At 49.7% G+C, this 18,467-nt stretch overlaps 1 protein-coding gene across 22 annotated transcripts in view; it reads left to right on the forward strand.

The window, feature by feature from the left end:
* ZMYND8 (zinc finger MYND-type containing 8) overlaps positions 1–18,467 on the forward strand; it is a 125,104-nt gene that overhangs the window by 17,199 nt on the left and 89,438 nt on the right. Inside the window, exon 1 of one of the 22 annotated variants that reach the window (XM_027558348.1) lies at positions 14,171–14,273. The exons of the other annotated variants lie outside the window; for them this stretch is intronic. Within the exon in view, the coding sequence (XP_027414149.1) occupies positions 14,195–14,273 (79 nt within the window). The 5' untranslated portion in view covers positions 14,171–14,194. Of the gene's footprint in view, positions 1–14,170; positions 14,274–18,467 lie in introns of those variants that run through there. 22 annotated transcript variants of the gene reach the window in all.

The following is an 18,467-nucleotide window of genomic DNA, read 5'->3' on the forward strand; positions in this document are numbered from 1 at the left end:
TCCCCAGGATCCCGGGTGAGATGTCCTCAGGGGACAGCAGGTGGACCACTGAATGTAGCTGGTATCCAGGGTTTGGGGGCCTTTGGTGGGTGGGAGACCATCTGTCCTAAAGGGGTAGGGTGCCTCCATCTGATTGCTGAACAAAGCAGGAACAGGAATATGTCTCACTTGGTGTCACCAGCTGGGATTTTATTCCCCTCCGCGCCCGCCTCCTGTAAAAATGCCTGGTTTAGAATCGTGATCTGTGTAGCCCAGTTTCTGAAAGACCATGCACGAACCCAGCAGGACACATCTCAGGGTCACAAGTGGTGGGAGAGTTGTGGGTTTGCATTCTCTGCAGGAGACTGGACACAGCACAGTTCAGTACGGGATTTTAGCCACACGACGTAGGAGTGTGGCTCCTCCAAGGACAGGGACTTAAAGTCTGGAAAGTGATGGACGCTGGGCGCTCACGGCCCCGTACAAAGGCTGCCGTTTGGGCTGCCTGCGTCTTGATCCTGCTCTGTGTGCATTTTGCAGTATGATTGTGGTGTGTGGATGCCAGGCTGCCGAAGCTGAAACCATTTTTTAAAAATGTCTGTGTAATGTCACCCGCGCAAGGGAACGAGTCACTTGGAAACCATGCACAGATGCAACGGAAGCCCAAGATATTAAAATCTTGAACAGTATCATTCTTGCTGAGATTTGCCTCGGTATGAGTCTGTTTTCCAAGACAGGAAGCTGGAGAATATACAATTACAGCAATTTGCTAACCAGCCCGACCTTAATTAGTACAGGATCCTCGTTCTCACTGTTGTATGTAAATTAAGCTTGTTTCACAAAGGGACTGTTTATGAGGATGGCTCTCAGACAGAGACCTTGTACCATTCTTTTTTTTTCTCCCCAAGGAAACTTTAAGAAAATACAACCGTAAACACCCATTAAATCACAGTGCGAGGCTGAAGTGCTGAGAATATTTCTTTTCAAAAATGAGCATCAGTATTTTTAACTCAGTTTTGGCTCTTTCACATTTCCTCCAGCCCGAGAAGTACCGTCCTTGTACTGTGCAGTGGAAGGAGCTGATTTGCGAGTTAGATAACTACCAGATTGTTCCTCTCCCAACAAGGTCTAAAATATCCTGCAACTCTTGAGAATGTTGGATACGGCTTTCTGAATGAGAAACCTGCCTTCTCTTGGCCTGCAGAGCCTCGGTGCAGTCTGCTCATGGAATCCTGTCAGCACCTTCTGTGCAGTTTATCTCCGTGGTTCACTCGTGGAAAACCTTGCGTTTGCCCCAGTTTTGAAGCCTGACCTACGTTAACGTGTTTATGTGACTGCTGTTGTTCCAGAAGACTGTGATCTACAATGATCCATTTTCAACCTTAGTTTCAAAAGAACCATCTCTCCTTTTTCCTCCTCCCAGTGCCTCTGGAGTTAACATTCTAGGTCTGAGGCCTTTTAGAGATCCTGGCACTTTTTTTCTTTTTGCTTGAAAGTTTCAAAGAGTAGTTATTTCACTTTGCTCCATTGGTGGAGGCCCTTTGATGATTAACTTGAGGGGAGCAAGCTTGGCAAGCCCACATCTCAGAGTTGGGGTGAGTGGGGGTGCTCCCCCGCGCAATTCTGTCCTGCCTTCAGCTTTCCTGGAACCCAGAGAGCCAGCGTTTCAAAGGGAACAGAACCATGGTTTTTATTTTTAAAGTATTAGTATTATGTTTGGCTGATTTGCTCAGCATGTGGGATTTTAGTTCTCCAACCAGGGATCGAACCAGTGCCTTTGGTGCTGAAAACACAGTGTCCTAACCACTGGATCACCAGGGAATTCCCAGCAACATGTTTTTTAATCCAGTCACAGAATTGTTCAGTGATCATCTTGTTGTTTAGTTGTTCAGTCGTGTCCAACTCTTTGCAACCCCATGGACTGTGGCCCGCCAGGCTCCTCTGTCCATGGGATTTCCCAGGCAGGAATACTGGAGTGTGTTGCCATTTCCTTCTCCAGGGGACCTTCCCGACCCAGGGATCAGACCCTTATTTCCTGCATTGGCAGGTGGATTCTTTTACCGCTGAGCTACCAGGGAAGCTTCGTTCAGTGAATCACCACAGTCTTATTTTGGAACATTTTCATCACCCTAGTAAACACTCCCTGACCCGTTAGCAGTAACTCCCCATTCGTTGCCCATTTATCCCAGCTCCTGGTAACCACTAACCTGCTTTCTTCCTCTCTGGATTTGCTTACCTGGATCATTTCGTATAGATGGAATCATTTAGGGTGTGAACGTTCATGTCTGACTTCTTACTTGTAGATTAATGTTCTTATGCTTATTCATGCTGTAGCACATACCACTTAAAAAAATTATTTGCTTATATTAAGGCTGTGCTGAGTCTTAGTCGTGGCAAGCAGCTTTGTGGCATGTGCACTTCTTAGGTGCAGCATGTGGGATCTAGTTCCCTGGCCCAGGGATTGTACCCCGGCCCCTTGTGCTGGGCGCGTAGAGTCTCAGCCACTGGACCACCAGGGAGTCCCCTCACCCCACTCCTTGACTCCTTTTTATGACTTTATAATGTTCCACCACAGTATTCCGTTGTCACATTCTGTTTATCCGTTTATCTGTCGATGGACTTGAGTTGTTTCTTTTTTTTGGCTGTCATGAAGAACGGAGCCGTGAACGTTAGTGGGTGAGTTTTTATGTGGGTGTATGTTTTCATTTCTCTTGGATGCAGACCTCGGAGTGTGGTTACGGGGTCATAGGGTAGCTCTGTGTTTAGCCTTTTGAGTAATGTACAGAGTTTTGAACACGCGCAGGTCTTTCCCACATTCCCTTTCTTGACCCTGCATCCTTCCTATTAGTGTTTCTCCTTTTTCTGGCCTCTCCATAGCCAAATTTGGTAAAAGGAATGTCAGTACTTAGGTCTTGGTTTCCTTACTTCCTGCTTTGTTCTGCCAGCTCCGTGGTGGCATCCACCGAGACGCTGCATGTTAGCAGTTCCCGCCGGGCTTCCTGTAGACTCCAGGGGGTGGTGTCAGCACTTCGTGCCCTGACCTAGCAGAGGCAGTGGACACTGCTGATCATTCTTCTCCTGGAACCTGCCTCTTCTTGTGCTTTTCCTCTGATTTCCCTGGCTCCTCCTCTTCTCCCGACCACGGCGTCGCTGAAAGCTTGGTTCCTCATCTTACCCAGCACGTTCTTTCCCTGGGTGATCTCGCCCACATCTGTGGCTTTATGACTCATGAATATCTTACTTCCAGCCTAGATGTTTCTTGAGTTACGATGCAGAGGGCTAGCTGCCTACCTGACTGCCCGACCTGTTGCTCATGGGCGTCTCGAACTCAACATGTCCCAAACTGATTTCACTGTCTACCTTCCCTCCTGCTCCCCCAAGAAAACACCTGCTTCTCTCCCATGGTGAATAAGCCAGGACTCTGCCAGTTGGCTAGGCCAGGATATGGGACTGAGCCTTGATTCTTCTATCCTTTTGCCTTTTTTTTGTTGCTTTCTTACAATAATACATTGTACATACCACTCTTCTTCAGGTTATCACCAGTGAACTGTACTAGTCTTTTTTTTTTTTGGCTTCACCCAGCAGCATGTGGGCTCTTAGTTCCCCCAAGCTTGCACCTCATGCATTGGAAGTGGGGTGTCTTGGCCACTGGACCATCAGAAAAGTCCCCGCAGTAGTCTTTTAATTGGGCTCCCATCTCTCATCTGCCCTACCCTCCTGATCTTTCTAAAAGGAACCTCTCTTTCAGCTACCACCTCCTGCTTTGAAGTCTTAAGGGCTCGCTTCTTGGTATTAGGATGAAGAGCAAAATCCTGATATCCTTGTGTGTGAGCCTTGCCTGCCTTTCCAGCCTCCTGCCTCTGTGTGCCCCTTTCTCTCTACTCCAGCCACACTGATCTTTTCAGATCCTCCGAAGGAAGGTCCTCCCCGCTCTTTTTTCTCCCAACATCCTACCTGCCCTGGGTGCTCCGGCTCCAGGTGGGGGTGGGTCCTGCCTCTTGTTTTTGTGCATCTTATTTTCCCTGGTGCCCGTTTTACCACCACTTGTTCCAGATGGAGCACAATAAATATATCTCTTGAATGAATGAGTGAATGACTTGACTTTGTCTACCAGGTGGATAGAACTCCTGGAGAAGGAAGTAAAAGCAGCCTTTCAGCTAGAGTGGATGGCTTTGTTTCCAGCATCTTCCGCGCCTGGAAATAATTACCTAAGCTCAAATTTCTTCTCTCTCTGAAATGATCGGTGGCTTATCTGTCTTTCCCCCCAGGGATATGGGGCTCTTTGAAATGGCCCCCTTCCCTCTGATTTCTTTCCTTCCCCAGGTATTAAGCCCACTTGTAATGGGCCCTTTTCCAAACACAAGTGCGATTGTCTTGCTTGCCTGATTTGGGCTGCTGGTGGCTCCAGAAGATGACCCCAGTCCTGAGTCGAGATTCAAGGCCCTGCTCCATCTGTGTTTTCTGGGACTCTGGTCAGTGTCCCTGCAGAACTTGCCCCTCCTATTCAGCCTGTCCAACCTGAGTGCCTGCCGGCTCCCTCCTACTCCTCACCGGGTCGTACCTTTGTTCATCCTTCCAGGCTGCTCTCCCTGGGGACCTGTCTTCTCCACGTCCTCGGGGACCCAGGCTCCCCTCTTGTGGAACCTTCCCGGGGGAAATTCCCTAGCAGTCTGTCGAGTGGTTTGGATTTCATGGTTTCACTACCCGAGGGTACAAGTTCGATCCAAGGTCAGGGAACTAAGATCCTGCAAGCTGCAAGCGTGGTGAAGAAAAAAGAAATCACCCTGGAAAGTACCCTAAATTGGCCAGGAAAAGGACAGGATGGTAATCTGCTCAGATCAGACTTTCTCACACATCCTGAAGGTTTGAGAAATTTCCAACCTAGGCTGAAGGTGGCAAGTCCACAAACACTTCTAGCCCCCAAATCATTTTGCTTTGAAGGCTACTACCAGATTCTTCCCTTAAGCATGGGTGGAGGATTCTGAAGGATCCCGCTTGCCTGCTGAACTTCCTCCCTTGTCTGTTGTATCAGATCAGATCAGATCACATCAGTCGTGTCCGACTCTCTGCGACCCCATGAATCGCAGCACACCAGGCCTCCCTGTCCATCACCAACTCCCGGAGTTCACTCAAACTCACGTCCATCGAGTCGGTGATGCCATCCAGCCATCTCATCCTCTGTCGTCCCCTTTTCCGCCTGCCCCCAATCCCTCCCAGCATCAGAGTCTTTTCCAATGAGTCAATTCTTCGCATGAGGTGGCCAGAGTACTGGAGTTTCAGCTTTAGCATCATTCCTTCCAAAGAAATCCCAGGACTGATCTCCTTCAGAATGGACTGGTTGGATCTCCTTGCAGTCCAAGGGACTCTCAAGAGTCTCCAACACCACAGTTCAAAAGCATCAATTCTTCGGTGCTCAGCTTTCTTCACAGTCCAACTCTCACATCCATACATGACCATAGGAAAAACCATAGCCTTGACTAGACGAACCTTTGTTGGCAAAGTAATGTCTCTGCTTTTGAATATGCTATCTAGGTTGGTCATAACTTTCCTTTCAAGGAGAAAGTGTCTTTTAATTTCATGGCTGCAGTCACCATCTGCAGTGATTTTGGAGCCCAGAAAAATAAAGTCAGCCACTGTTTCCACTGTTTCCCCATCTATTTCCCATGAAGTGATGGGACCGGATGCCATGATCTTCGTTTTCTGAATGTTGAGCTTTAAGCCAACTTTTTCACTCTCCACTTTCACCTTCATCAAGAGGCTTTTGAGTTCCTCTTCACTTTCTGCCATAAGGGTGGTGTCATCTGCACATCTGAGGTTATTGATATTTCTCCCGGCAATCTTGATTCCAGCTTGTGTTTCTTCCAGTCCAGCGTTTCTCATGATGTACTCTGCATATAAGTTAAATAAACAGGGTGACAATATATAGCCTTGATGAACTCCTTTTCCTATTTGGAACCAGTCTGTTGTTCCATGTCCAGTTCTAACTGTTGCTTCCTAACCTGCATACAAATTTCTCAAGAGGCAGATCAGGTGGTCTGGTATTCCCATCTCTTTCAGAATTTTCCACAGTTTATTGTGATCCACACAGTCAAAGGCTTTGGCATAGTCAATAAAGCAGAAATAGATGTTTTTCTGGAACTCTCTTGCTTTTTCCATGATCCAGCGGATGTTGGCAATTTGATCTCTGGTTCCTCTGCCTTTTCTAAAACCAGCTTGAGCTTCTAAAGTGAGGCTTGTCTGATTAGGTAGCTACTCTGAGGCTGTTTCAGTTTATATTAATTGAAATAAAAATTCCTTTTTCAGTTGGACTAGGCACATTGCAAGTGCCCAGTAACCACACGTGGCTAGAGGCTGTCCAGATATGTAGATAGCCCAGATACGGAATGTTGCCATCACCGTAGAAAGTTCTGTTGGATGGCACTGCATTACAACTCTCCATACATTAACATGTCGTGCTGGATGTAGTAGGTGGAAACATCTAGCTACGGATTGGCTCAGCACAGAACATGCTAAAAAAATAATTTTATCAGTGTCTTAAATTTCCCTTGATTAGATTCTCCTGGGCTTGCTGTTTTTTGAAAAGATCCGCAAAGAAAAGAACACAGCTATCTTCCCATCTTCTCAACTGGTATTTGCTATCCAGGCCCCTCTGAACTGCCTTTCTGCCAGGCTCTTTGGCATCTTGGTGCACTGGCTGGGGGAAAAAGAATCCAGGATGTGCTGGGCCCCCGTCTCCCCAGCCTTCAGCCTCTGTTGTTGCATTCTTTTCCCGTTGTGTCTCCTCCTGAACTGATAACAGGGACCAGGTCTTCTTACCTCTTTAATGTGGGCTAGCGATTTCTAGTCCTGGCTTCCCTCGTGGCTCAGTCAGTAAAGAATCTGCCTGCAATGCGGGAGACCTGGGTTCAATTCCTCGGTGGGGAAGATCCCCTGGAGAAGGAAATGGCAACCCACTCCAGTATTCTTGCCTGGAGAATCCCACGGACAGACGAGCCTGGCGGGCTACAGTGCATGGGGTCACAAGAGTTGGACATGACTTAGTGACTAAACCAGTGATTTGTAGTAGCTGCTCAATAAATGCTTTTTGAATGAAGACTCTCTTGCAAGAAATAGAAACTAAGGGAATAAAGTGGTTGATTGGATTTTCTTTGCTTTTTTTAAAAAAGAAATTTTTATTTATTTACTTTTGGCTGAGCTGGGTCTTTGTTGCTGCGCAGGCTGCTCTCTGGTTGCAGAGAGCAGGGGCTACTTTCTCGCTGTGGAGCGTTGGCTTCTCTTGTTGCGAAGCATGGGCTCTAAGATGCACAGACTTCAGTAGCTGCAGGTCCCAGGCTGTACAGCACAGACTTCATAGCTGTGCATGGGCTTAGCTGCTCCGTGGCTTGTGGGATTCTCCCAGAGCAGGGATTGAACCTGTGTCTCCCACATTGGCAGGCGGATTCTTTACCACTGAACTACCAGGGAAGCCCTGGATTTTCTTCTCTTTTTTTTAATCTTTTTTTTTGAGCACACCTTGCAGCACGTGGGATGTTAATTCCTAGATCAGGGATGAACCCGCACCCACTGTAGTGGAGACCTGAGTCTTAACCACTGCACTTCCAGGCAAGTCCCTGAATTTTTTTCAAATGATAAAGTCAGTTCATCTCCTGGCAACAAGCTGAAGTATACAAAGAAAAAGCTCAGAAATCCTCTGCCAGGTAACCTAGTTGACGGTTTGATATGTTTTCATCTGTCCTTTGTCTTCCTCTTAGAAAAATACAAACAAAGGTATACCACGTTGGGTTTGCATTGTCTCGATCTTAGCCATTTTAGCAAAGCATCCTTTATCTCTTATCCTACTATTTACCTGCTTTGCCCTTCTCTGCTCTGCCTTGAAGGGATTTTCAAGGTTACGATTAATTATCTTGACAGTTAAGAATGATGGAAACCTTGGCAAATGGGGAATTTCATGTTCCATCCTAAGGGTAGGGGAAGCAGCCTGGAGGATCGTACCATGTGGAAATGGGGACTTTTTGTGGCTGGATCTTAATTTTCTTTTTTTAAAGAGGAGCTAGTAATCTGGATTTCTAGATCAGTTTTTCCCAATTTCTAAATATCAGCAACTAAAGAATCACACAGTTGTGAGGGGTGGGCTGAATGCAGTCTGGAATCCTTCCGTGGGGCCATCTCCCACCCAGGCCAGGGCTGTCAGTTTGCTTAGATGATTTCCTGGCCATTGCTTCTCTTCTAGATCACTGGCTCATCTCATCAGCTGTCACTTGGGCCCTCTTCCTAGTAAGACTGACCTGGTTTTGCCCTTCACCTTCTTAACCAGCCTCTAGTAACCGCCCATACCCACACAGGAACATGGGGACCATCTTTTAAACCAGGCTGCTCTTTCTTGGGTTGAGACCAGACATATTAGTAGTTGCTGAGAGTTACTTGACAAATATCTTTCAAATTGAGACTCCCCTCAAGCCGGGTGAAAATGCTTTTATCTGAGAAGCCCAGGGAAACAAAGATGGAGACAGAAGAGAGCAGAGTTAATTTCTCTTGTCGCATGCCTGTTGAGTGGGATGGAGGGAAGATGAACTTGAGAAGTCATCTTTTACTCTCCCCTTTTTGAGGCCGAGCCCATCTTGCTGGCTTCCCATGGATGAGTGCCCATGCGATGGGCCCCTTTTTTCGTCTTGCAGGCCCATGCTGGACAGTCCAGGCAAGCCTTCAGGGAGGCATGGAAAAGAGAACCTCGGTGGCCTTAAAAAGGTCTGATAAGAAAAAGGGAGAAGAATCTGGGTTAAGAGGTGTGGTAAACAATCATCACAGTGGGGAGTCTCCCAGTTGGGAGTGTGTTTTCCCTGGAGAAAGTCATTCTTTTCTAACACTAAATCTTTCTGAAACAATAGCTCTCCCCAAGAAGAATGGAGGGAGTTAGGAAATGAGTGGCCAGAGAAAACCCTTCTGAGTTTTCCGCCTTTGGTTTCTCTGTAATTGCATTTAGCTGCTAGGCCCCATCACGTTCAAGATATAAATCCTCACTTAATCTCCTCCTTTGGGGAAAATGGGCTCTTTAGGCCAGAAGTGAGAATAGCGGAGTACCTGTTGAAAAGGGAATTTCCTCCTTCAGTTTCTTTCAGACCCTGGAATGGCCAGGCTCCCTTTTGTGTAATCCTCCCTGCCCGCTTCACCAAGACCCTCTGGCCATCTTGGTTTCCCGGGACAAATGCTTAGACCTGGGAAGAAAAACTGGAGTTTGCTGTGATCACACTTCATTTAGCTGGTCCAGTGTGTTTGGGGACTGCCTCTGAGCCACATTGGGTGTCAGTCATTGAGCTACAGCAAAGAAACACAGAAAAACTGAGATTGAGTTCTCATTCTGGAGGAGACACAATAAGCTAGCGAATCAGTAAAAAAGAGAATGTTTTGATAATTTCCAGCTAGAGATGACTTCAGTGAAGGGGCGGGCTGTGGGGGCGGAAACTATTTTAAGATGATAGAAGAAGCCACGGAGACTGGGTTGGTAAGGGAAGGCTTCTCTGGGGAGGTGACTATTGAGGTCAAAAGTAGAAGTTGCCAACTATGGGAAGATTGGGCATAGAACGTGCCAGGTGGAAGAATCAGCCAGGACAAATGAGATGGCTCCTTCGGGGCTGTTTGTGGTTAAAAGTGAAAGTTGCTCAGTTGTGTCCGCCTCTTTGCGACCCTCCAGGCCAGAATTCTGGAGTGGGGTAGCCTTTCCCTCCTCCAGGGGATCTTCCCAACCCAGGGATCGAACCCAGGTCTCCCGCATTGCAGGCAGATTCTTTACCAGCTGAGCCATAAAATAAGCTGTTTGTGGTTATCATTGAGTAAAAGAAAGGTGGGTAAAAGATGGGCATGGCCGATCCCTGCGGGCGTGGTGAGTCCTGATAAGATGCTGGGCGTCTGCAGGAAGCCCCTTGGCAGTGGGTTTTAAGTAGGGGACGGCTTATTTCCTTTAGGTTTGAAGAAGGCTGCTGGCAAGGGCAAGTGAATAGTCCCAGGGCTGGGATCAAGATGGTGGCCACTGTGAAGGGCGGGCCAAACGGGAACCGGCAGGAGGAGGGTGGGCAGGGGAGGAACAGCTCTCTGCAGAGCACTTGCTGTGTGCCAGACACCACGTAGGCACTTCCATGCCTCCATCCTAACCCTGCCAGGTCTGGCATTCTTCACGCATGTTGAGGATTACTAGGATTCTGAGGCCAGCGCTCTCCCAGGCTTCCTGAGTCTCACTTGAGTAGGGAGGAGAGGGCGTTAGGAGGCATCCTAGGGTGGAAGGTCACGGCCGGGCTGGGTCTGTGGGCCACCAACCTGGTGCTTCTTCTTTGATCTGGGAGGAAATCCTGAGCCCTGAGGAGATTTGAAGCTGGCTTGGTTGAACTTGTGCCAGCCTGGGAGGACTTACTATGAAAGTCTGGTATTTCCCATCAGTGAACCCTTTTTAGGAACAGGCTGGGAAGGCCTCATTGGGGGGCAAATCAAGGTGAAGAGGCAAAATGATTGGGGGAAACTGGTTTGAAATTTCTGGGTTTATGTCTTTGCTCTGGCACCGAGGTTACCTACCAGTAATAACTGGTGGTGTTTTGAGCTGTTCACTGTGCTCACAAGACCTCTTTTATTCCTAACAGTCCTTGAAGGAAGAGTCTTTAACAGTTAACAGCTGGGTTGACTAGGCACAGAGGTTAAGTCACTTGCCGAAGGACTTGGTGAAAGGGCTCGGATTTAGACCTGGTGGGGTGTGGCTCCAAAGTCCACGTGCTGAACAACTGTTGTGTTGACGTTGGCTGGCACCAAACATGCCCTTGTGTGTGAAAGTCGCTCAGTTGTGTCTGACTCTTTGTGATAGCCCATGGAATTTTCCAGGCCAAAATACTGGAGTGGGAAACCATTCCCTTCTCTAGGGGATCTTTCTGACCCAGAAATCGAACCGGGGTCACCTGCATTGCAGGCGGATTTTTTTTTACTAGCTGAGCTAGCAGGGAATCCCCCCTGGTAAACATGCCCGTAGTGATAGAGAATTACAAGGTGGCACCCTGGACTTCAGGAAAGTCAGCTGACTGATTTGGGGGAGGGGGTGTTGTCTTTGGAGTGGGACCCAGCTATGATGGAGCCCCAGTCTGCTGCTTTGACCTGCGTGCCTTAAGGCACAGGTGATTTCACCTCTCATCGATGAAATGGGTACAAAACCATCATCGTTGAACTTTGCTCGTACTCCGTTGGTTTAAGATTCTGTGCTTTAACTGCAGGGCACAGGTTTGATCCCTGGTCGGGGAAGTTCCAAACGCCATGTGGTACGGCCAAGAACCAAAGCAGAAAGTCCAAACAAAAACCATCCTTACCTCATGGGATCTGGGGGAGGATTTGTAAAGTAGCTTCTTAATAAATATCAGCTGTGACTCACACAAGCCAAGTTTGAGAAAGAAAGCGCAGAGATCCTGTCCTGGTTATACTCTCTCCCCAGTGTGTTATTCACAAATTCCCAGTATTTGTCCTGCTCAGCTTTTTGTCCATCTGCAATCAGTTTCTCATTCAGTATTTCTAGGTGGAATATATTCTGTATCCATTATTTATTAGTCACTTCCTCACGGGCTTGCTTTTCTCTGGGCCACAGTTTCCTCATCAGTAAAACGGGGGAGTCTCTGGCCCCACTGCCTCCTAGAGCTGCAGTGGGGAGTCAGTCGGTTCACACTTGTGTCGGGAGCTGTTAGTACGGTTTGTCTCTGGCTGTCCTCCCAGTGGGGCAGGGCCCTTCCCTGGGTGGTTTCTCAGGGAGCCCAGATGTCTAGGAGTTTCTCAGTGACTCTCTGTTGACTGACTGATCCCATTGTTTTCTTCTCTTTGAAATCTGAAGTCAGGGCCGCCAGGTGAAACATAAGGCATCATTTTCCTTCTTCATGGCTGCAGAAACCTTCGTGGGTGGTGTATTGACACAGAGTTAGACCTGCCTGGCAACTCCCTGGAAGTTTCTTTACTGCCAGGGATTTTCTCAACATCGGGGGCTATTGACATGTCCTGTTCCCCATCATTCACTGGGATGGGAGTTGAGCTGAGCACGGTGGGCTGTTGAGCAGCACCCCTGGACGCAGAGTCCAGGTAGCAACCCCCTCTTTGCCTGGTTGTGACAGCCAGAAGTGTCTCCAGACATTGCCAAGTGTCCCCTGAGGGGAACGGGTTGAGAACCAGTTTTTCACTGTTTCAGACACCTGAGCCCCTTAAGAGCAGCTCCTCATTAATGCCAGGGTAGGGAGAGGGTGGTGGGGTGTGGGAGATGTTCTGAATTCCTCCTGCGTGCGGGGGGTGGGGTGCAGACGTGGTCCCTGGCATGTACTGGGAGCCCCATAAATCTTGTTCTCATCCATTTCTCCCCATGGCCATTTAAAAATACCTTAAATAGTTAAATACGTGACTGGGATCAGAAAGCATTCAAAGAGGAGTTCCGTGCTGGCTGATGTTCCTGGGTGTTCCTCCAGGCCTTTGCAAACCCGGAGCCCATGCAGCTCCTATTTCTTTCAGCCAGGTTCTATTTCTGGCCTTTTTGCATTTGGATTTTGCCCCACGCCAGTACACAAAGACGTGCTTCCTTCCCTATTTCATGACGGCGCGTCAGTCCCCTATGGATGACATTGGAGTTACTGCCCATCTTTGACTTTCCTCTTACGGCGTGTTGCAGGGGCTGTGCTAATCCATGCTTCTGTACACACTTAAGCCTGGGGGCCTCCATATCCGGGTGATGTTAGGGCGTCCTTTTGACCGGGGTAATTTGAGTGACATTCTGGGCCTAACATCTTTGCTTCCTCCAAAAAAAAAAGAAAAGAGGCAATGAGGTGACTAGAGGGCCTGTCCCTTCTTCTCTGGTGTCTTCTAGAGAATTTTCTTTGTCTTCATTAAGGCGACTTATAGAGAGGCCAGACCCCGCCCAGGGTGGGTGGGGAACGTTGCCTGGTTACCACCGGGGGCAGCACCTCTTCCTTCATCTGCCCACCCCCTTCCCTGTGGCCCCTTTCGTTTCCAGCCCACTTTGCTACTTCAGCTGGCGGCTGGCAGTCTTTTTGTTTCCGAACTGGCCTTCTGATGCTGCAATTCCCCATTGCAGTTTGAAAGCCACCCACCAGCACCTGAGCTTTCCAGAACCTGAGCCGAGTCCCTGCCGCCCGGATAAATAATGCACACGGGCTTGGGGCACCGGGACCAACTCCTGTGACCTTGCTCCTCGGCCAGCTGCGCTGTAAAGGCTGGGGGCGACTGGTTCCTCCACATTTTCTCTGTGGCAGTCTGGCGGGTCTTTAAAGGCCTCGTCTGTGTACACGCGTTGGATTGCCAGCCTTCTGGGCCTAGACCTGCTGAGGGGGGTGGGTGGGGCACAGCGGTTTTTTTTCTTAGGGAGTTGGGCCCTGCCTTCGCTCTGTAAAGCCTGAAAGAGCTTGGCATTCGGGAACCAGGAAATTCCTGTTGAGATGTTGTCGTTTTTTCCAGAGGCTTCATCCCAGCTGGGATTGGGGGAGGCGGGGTGGGGGAAGGAGAAAGGGCTACTTGGTTTCCATTGCCTCTAGATATTGAAGGCTAAACAGGGAATTCATTTGTAAATCAGCCTCTTCTCCTTCCCTTGTTGGAAGCCTTCTCTCTGTCTGGCCGTGAGAGTTTGGAAGTTCATCTTTTACATATGAATGTGCCCATTAATCACCACTTCTGCATTATTGGGTGGGGGAGAGAGAGGAGAAAGAGGGAGGTGGAAAGGGAGGAGGGTGGGGGAGAGGGAGACTGAGTCTGTACAGTGGGAAGATGGTTTTCTCATTTCTGGGAGAGGCGCATCAGAACTAAATTGGAAACAATTATTGAAAAAAAAAAAACCCACCTTCAAAATGCAAGCCACCCCAACTTTCATTTCCCCCACCCCCACCTCCCTTCTGATATTCTCAGTCGGGCCAAGTAGAACCATGCAATTTGTTGTGTTTATTCACATCAGCGAAATAAATGGCTCTCTGGTGCTGGCACTGAAGATTTTCAGCTCAGCCGAGCCGCTGTCTGCTGAGGGTGATAAATGAGAGCCTGCAAGCTTGGGGGACACAGAGGCCTGTCGTGGGCCTCGGGCTGTCTGATTGCAGGGAGGCGAGGCTGTCCCGGCCCCGCCGGCCGGCCTGGGAAGCAGTGACTCTTAGCCTGCCGGCCCTGCCGCTTCCTCCTCCCCCTGGGAGAGGCCGCTGAGCATCCGGAAGCAGGAATGTGTGCCGTGTGTGAGCCTCTGTTCTCTTTTAAAGAGAGGCTAGGCCCTCCGAACGGCAGAGCTTTCTCAATGGCAGGTAAGCGCCCCGTTCGCAGGGTTATCTGCCCCTCGCTCGCTTGGATCTCCGAGGTACCCAGATTCTGGTCCAGTGACGTGTCCCCCAAGTTGAGAACGACCCGTTTCCTCATCTGCATTCCAGCCCTTCTTTCCCTGATCTGGAAGTTCAGTCACATGCGGGAGACCTTTAAAGGAGCCCGGCTTAGGCCAGGGTGGCCTTTCCCTGGGAGGCCCAGGTCGCGGCCGTGTCTTCCAGATTTTGTGGGTCCCTGGTCCGCAGACTGTTCACCTGAGCGTTTCGGTCACTCACTCGTTCCTCGTGGCTGGGACCTGGTCCGTGGCAAGAGAACCGTTGTCCCCTCCCTGCCCCCACGTTTTGCTCTAGATTCCTCTCCTTTTCTGCTCCGGGCCTGGAGGAAATTCCGGGCTTTTGTTTCATTATGATGTAATGACTGGCTGGAGAGGGCCTGAAGGATTCCTGGGGAGGGAGGTCTGTCAGGGTACCTGCTCTGCGTCTTTGGGAAAGGCTTGGAAAGGATGAGCCGCGCTGGGCTCTGCTGCTCCTGGTAAAAAGCGGCCTGTGGTCATGCTGGAAGGAGGCCACGATGAAGGCTGGCAGCCATGGCGCCTGCTTTCGTGGTTGAACCTCCGCAGGCCTCCGGTCTGCCCCTGCCCCTGCCTTCGCTGTGGCAGGGGGAAACCTGGACTCTGTACGATCTGATGGACGTGGAGACATCACGTCCTGGGCTCCTTCTATATAGGCTGGTATTTCCGTAACAGAATTTGTGGCCTTGATTTAGCATGCTTTCTCGGAGAAATCGACTCTGTTTTTGGAGAAGGATGGAAGAGGAGGAAGATGAGAAAGAAGGGGGATGTGTGTTGCTTTTTAAAAGAACTAGCTACTGTTTATCCAGTGCTTCCTCTCTGTCTTACCAAGAGTATCTCATGAATTAACTCTGTTTAATCTGTGGATTACTCCGTGGGGTACCGCCATCTCCATCTGCCGGAAGGAAGCGTGGAGGCACAGAGAGGTTAAGGAACTTGCTTAGAGCCACGCTGCACTCTCACGTGTCCTGACCGCCCTGTATCCTGTGCCGCCCAGCCTGACTTCAGTGTAGGGTGACCAGCTTGTACGGGTTTGCCTGAGACTGTCCATCTCCAGCCAGCTGATGGTGGGTCACCCCACCTCTGTGGCCTTCGGTGCTGGTCCAGGCCTGTTTCATTCAGCCCCCGCCGGCCGCCCCGCCATTGACAGCATCAGGGAAATTTAACACCCATAAAAACACACTACTGGGCTGGTCCTCCCCAGGAAGCGCCTGGCCTTCGGCTGGGGCCCCTTCCCTCTCTGGAGGAGACAATTCCCTGTAATTGGTGTGTCATTTCCTGGACTCTGGAGAAGGGCGGGGGAGCTGTGACTCAGGTGCCGGATGTGGGTGGGGGCAGGGGTGCCTGGATGGATGGATGGATGGACACTGGGGAGGAGTGTTGGGGGAAGGGAGATGGCTGTGGAGCGCCACTCCCCACTGGCCTGTTTTGTGATGCCAGCCAGGCTGTGGTGCCACCTGTGAGGGTTGGGAGGTGGGATGTGCTTCAGTATTGTGCATCGTTGCAAGTGACACGGTCACAATTTTCCATCTTCCTTCTGGTTCCTGGAGCACCGCAACCCCCACATTCTGTGTGATCAGAGCAAAAGGAGTGTGTGCTGTTGAACGCAAAGACCCTGAATTAGGACGTTTTCGGGCAACAGACCTGAGGCAAGCCTCTCTCCCTGGGGTGAGGCCCAACCCGTGGGCCTTGGAGTTCTGCTGCCTGGGCTTGAATCCCAGCCTGGCCGCTTGTGTGCTCTTGGGCCGGTGACTTAGAGGGAAGGACACGGGAGGCATTTTGAACAGGGCTTGGTGCATTGTGTGCAATACAAGCGCATCTTAGCTGTTGCTACCTGTGGGTGCGTTATCTGGGAGGAGGGCGTCCCTTGTGTCAAGGGACATCTAGGAAGGGCTGAGTGGGATTATTTCTGGCCTTTCACAAGACACGGGTTCGGGGAGGATGGCATCACAAGCCTGGCTCCTAATACCCAGGAGACTTGCCATATTATTAAGATTTCAGCGAAATGTCACAGGAGGGGAAATTCTGCTTCCTGCTCCATGCCAAGCTGTTTTCCTGAGTCACAGCTCCTGGCCTTTTCTTCTCTGCTCTGCTCTCTTGCCCATGTTAACTCCTTCAGAACCAGACTGACTTTGGGGGAGTGGGTGTGGGCCAGGCCCAGAGCATCCCAGGTCCTGCCACTTGGCCAGGAAGGTCTCTCAGATCAAGGGTGAACCATTTCCCTGGTGATTCGGTGCACAGTGGGTGTGTGTCATCATCGTTCCAAATTTATACATGAAATGCATTTAGAAATATGTCCCTGTCAGAATTAAATCATCATAAAGGGAAAAAAAAAAAAAAACCTTTGACTCAGCTTTCTGGAAATGGTCTTCAAGGCAGCTTTGTTACCATGACTACAGCAAGGTTCCCACCCACCATTCTATCACCAGCAGAGGCCTGGCCTCCACTGGAGTGGATAGGCTGGTAGTCAGAATGCTGCCAGCCTGCTGTCTCGTATCTCAGAAGGACCCTGAATCCAACAGGCATTTTTCAGTTTTTCTCCCTAAGAGGCTTCAGTGAGAGCCTCTGCTGTTGACAGATGTGTCTGTTGTTTGGATTCTATTAAATTTCTTGTATCCTCTTGGATACAGCCACTGTACAGATACTCACCTTAACTCCGGAGCAAGTTGCTGTATGTGTAACCGGGAACAGAATTGGGGATTTTCTTCTGTTTTGCTCAGACTAGAAGGTTGAGGATCCTCTTGGGTGTGGGCAGCCTTGGGTCAGACCCCCTCCTCTCACTGAGTTAGACCCTCCTGCCCTTTTATTTCCCGGTGGCCTTGGGGAAAACTGTTTCCTCCACTCTCAATGGCTTATGAGTATATTCATTTCTAGTGACTCCCTCCCCATCCTGCTCTTTCATGTATCATTAAAGAATTTCAAAGTTAAAAGACTTTAGGATCCTCTGGTCCTGTAGCTTTTTGATCTTTAGAGTCGATTCACCTTTAAAAAGGTGAAATAGGCTCAGGCCCCCTTTCTCAGGAAGTTGCATCCACGTATAGAACTGTGGCAGGCAGCTCATGGGGCCTTGAGGCACTTTCATGGACTCCGGGTAAGAACTGGTCTGGTCCCTTTCCTTACCTTTCCTCCCATTTTACAGATGTGTCCCCGAGGCCCTGAGAAGGAGGCAGAGTTGTTCAGCTGTTTCAATTCTTTCTCCTTGCCTCATTCCTGGCTTCTGTTTCCTGGGGTCCTGAACCAACCCTCTAGATGGTGATGAGGAAGGCAAGGCAATTCCTGAGACTGGAGAACTCAGACTCTGTCTCCTAAACACACAGGCGAGAGCATCTCAAATTAGCCTTCTCCGTAATCCTCCAGAAGCCTGCTTATACCCCAGATTGCTGGGCCTTGCTCCAGTTTCTGATTCTGTAGATCTGACATGGAGCCTGAGAACATGCATTTCCGGCAAATTCATAGGTGATGCTGCGGCTAGTGTGGGGACAACACTTGGATGGGGAACCATTGTCCTAGGAGATCTCAGCCACAGGCGGATGATTTAGATGGCCCAGGGAGGAGCTGGAGCCATTTCTGGCCCCAGAGGTTGACCAGGCGTGGGCTGGGCTGTGGGTTCCATTCATTGTGCCCCATACTCTAGCTCTGAGGTGCTCCAGGAGGCTGGTACCACTCCTGGGAGGGTTCAGGAAGTATTTGGGGTGCTTTTGTTTGTCACAGTGTTTGGAACCATCAATGGCAGTGGGTATGAGGGGGCTGGGGTTGTCCTTGCAATGAGGAGGGGCCATCCTTTCCAAAATCCACTAGTACTCCATTGAGAAACATCGATACACTAAACTTGACTCTGGAAGAACACGTGTTGAATCTACTCTGATCCACTTACACGTGGATTTTTTTTCAATACATAGAATACTTGTCTTTTCATTTTGGGCTTCCCGGGTGGCTCAGTGATAAAGAATCAGCCTGCCAATGCAGGCCACACAGGTTGAATCCCTGGGTCAGGAAGATCCCCCGGAGTAGGAAATGGCGACGCACTCCAATTTTCTTGCCTGGGAAATCCCATGGACAGAGGAGCCTGGCAGGCTGCAGTCCATGGGGGTCACAAAGAGTCGGACGC

Source organism: Bos indicus x Bos taurus, chromosome 13, assembly GCF_003369695.1.
Source record: "Bos indicus x Bos taurus breed Angus x Brahman F1 hybrid chromosome 13, Bos_hybrid_MaternalHap_v2.0, whole genome shotgun sequence".
Classification (NCBI taxonomy): Eukaryota; Metazoa; Chordata; class Mammalia; order Artiodactyla; family Bovidae; genus Bos; species Bos indicus x Bos taurus.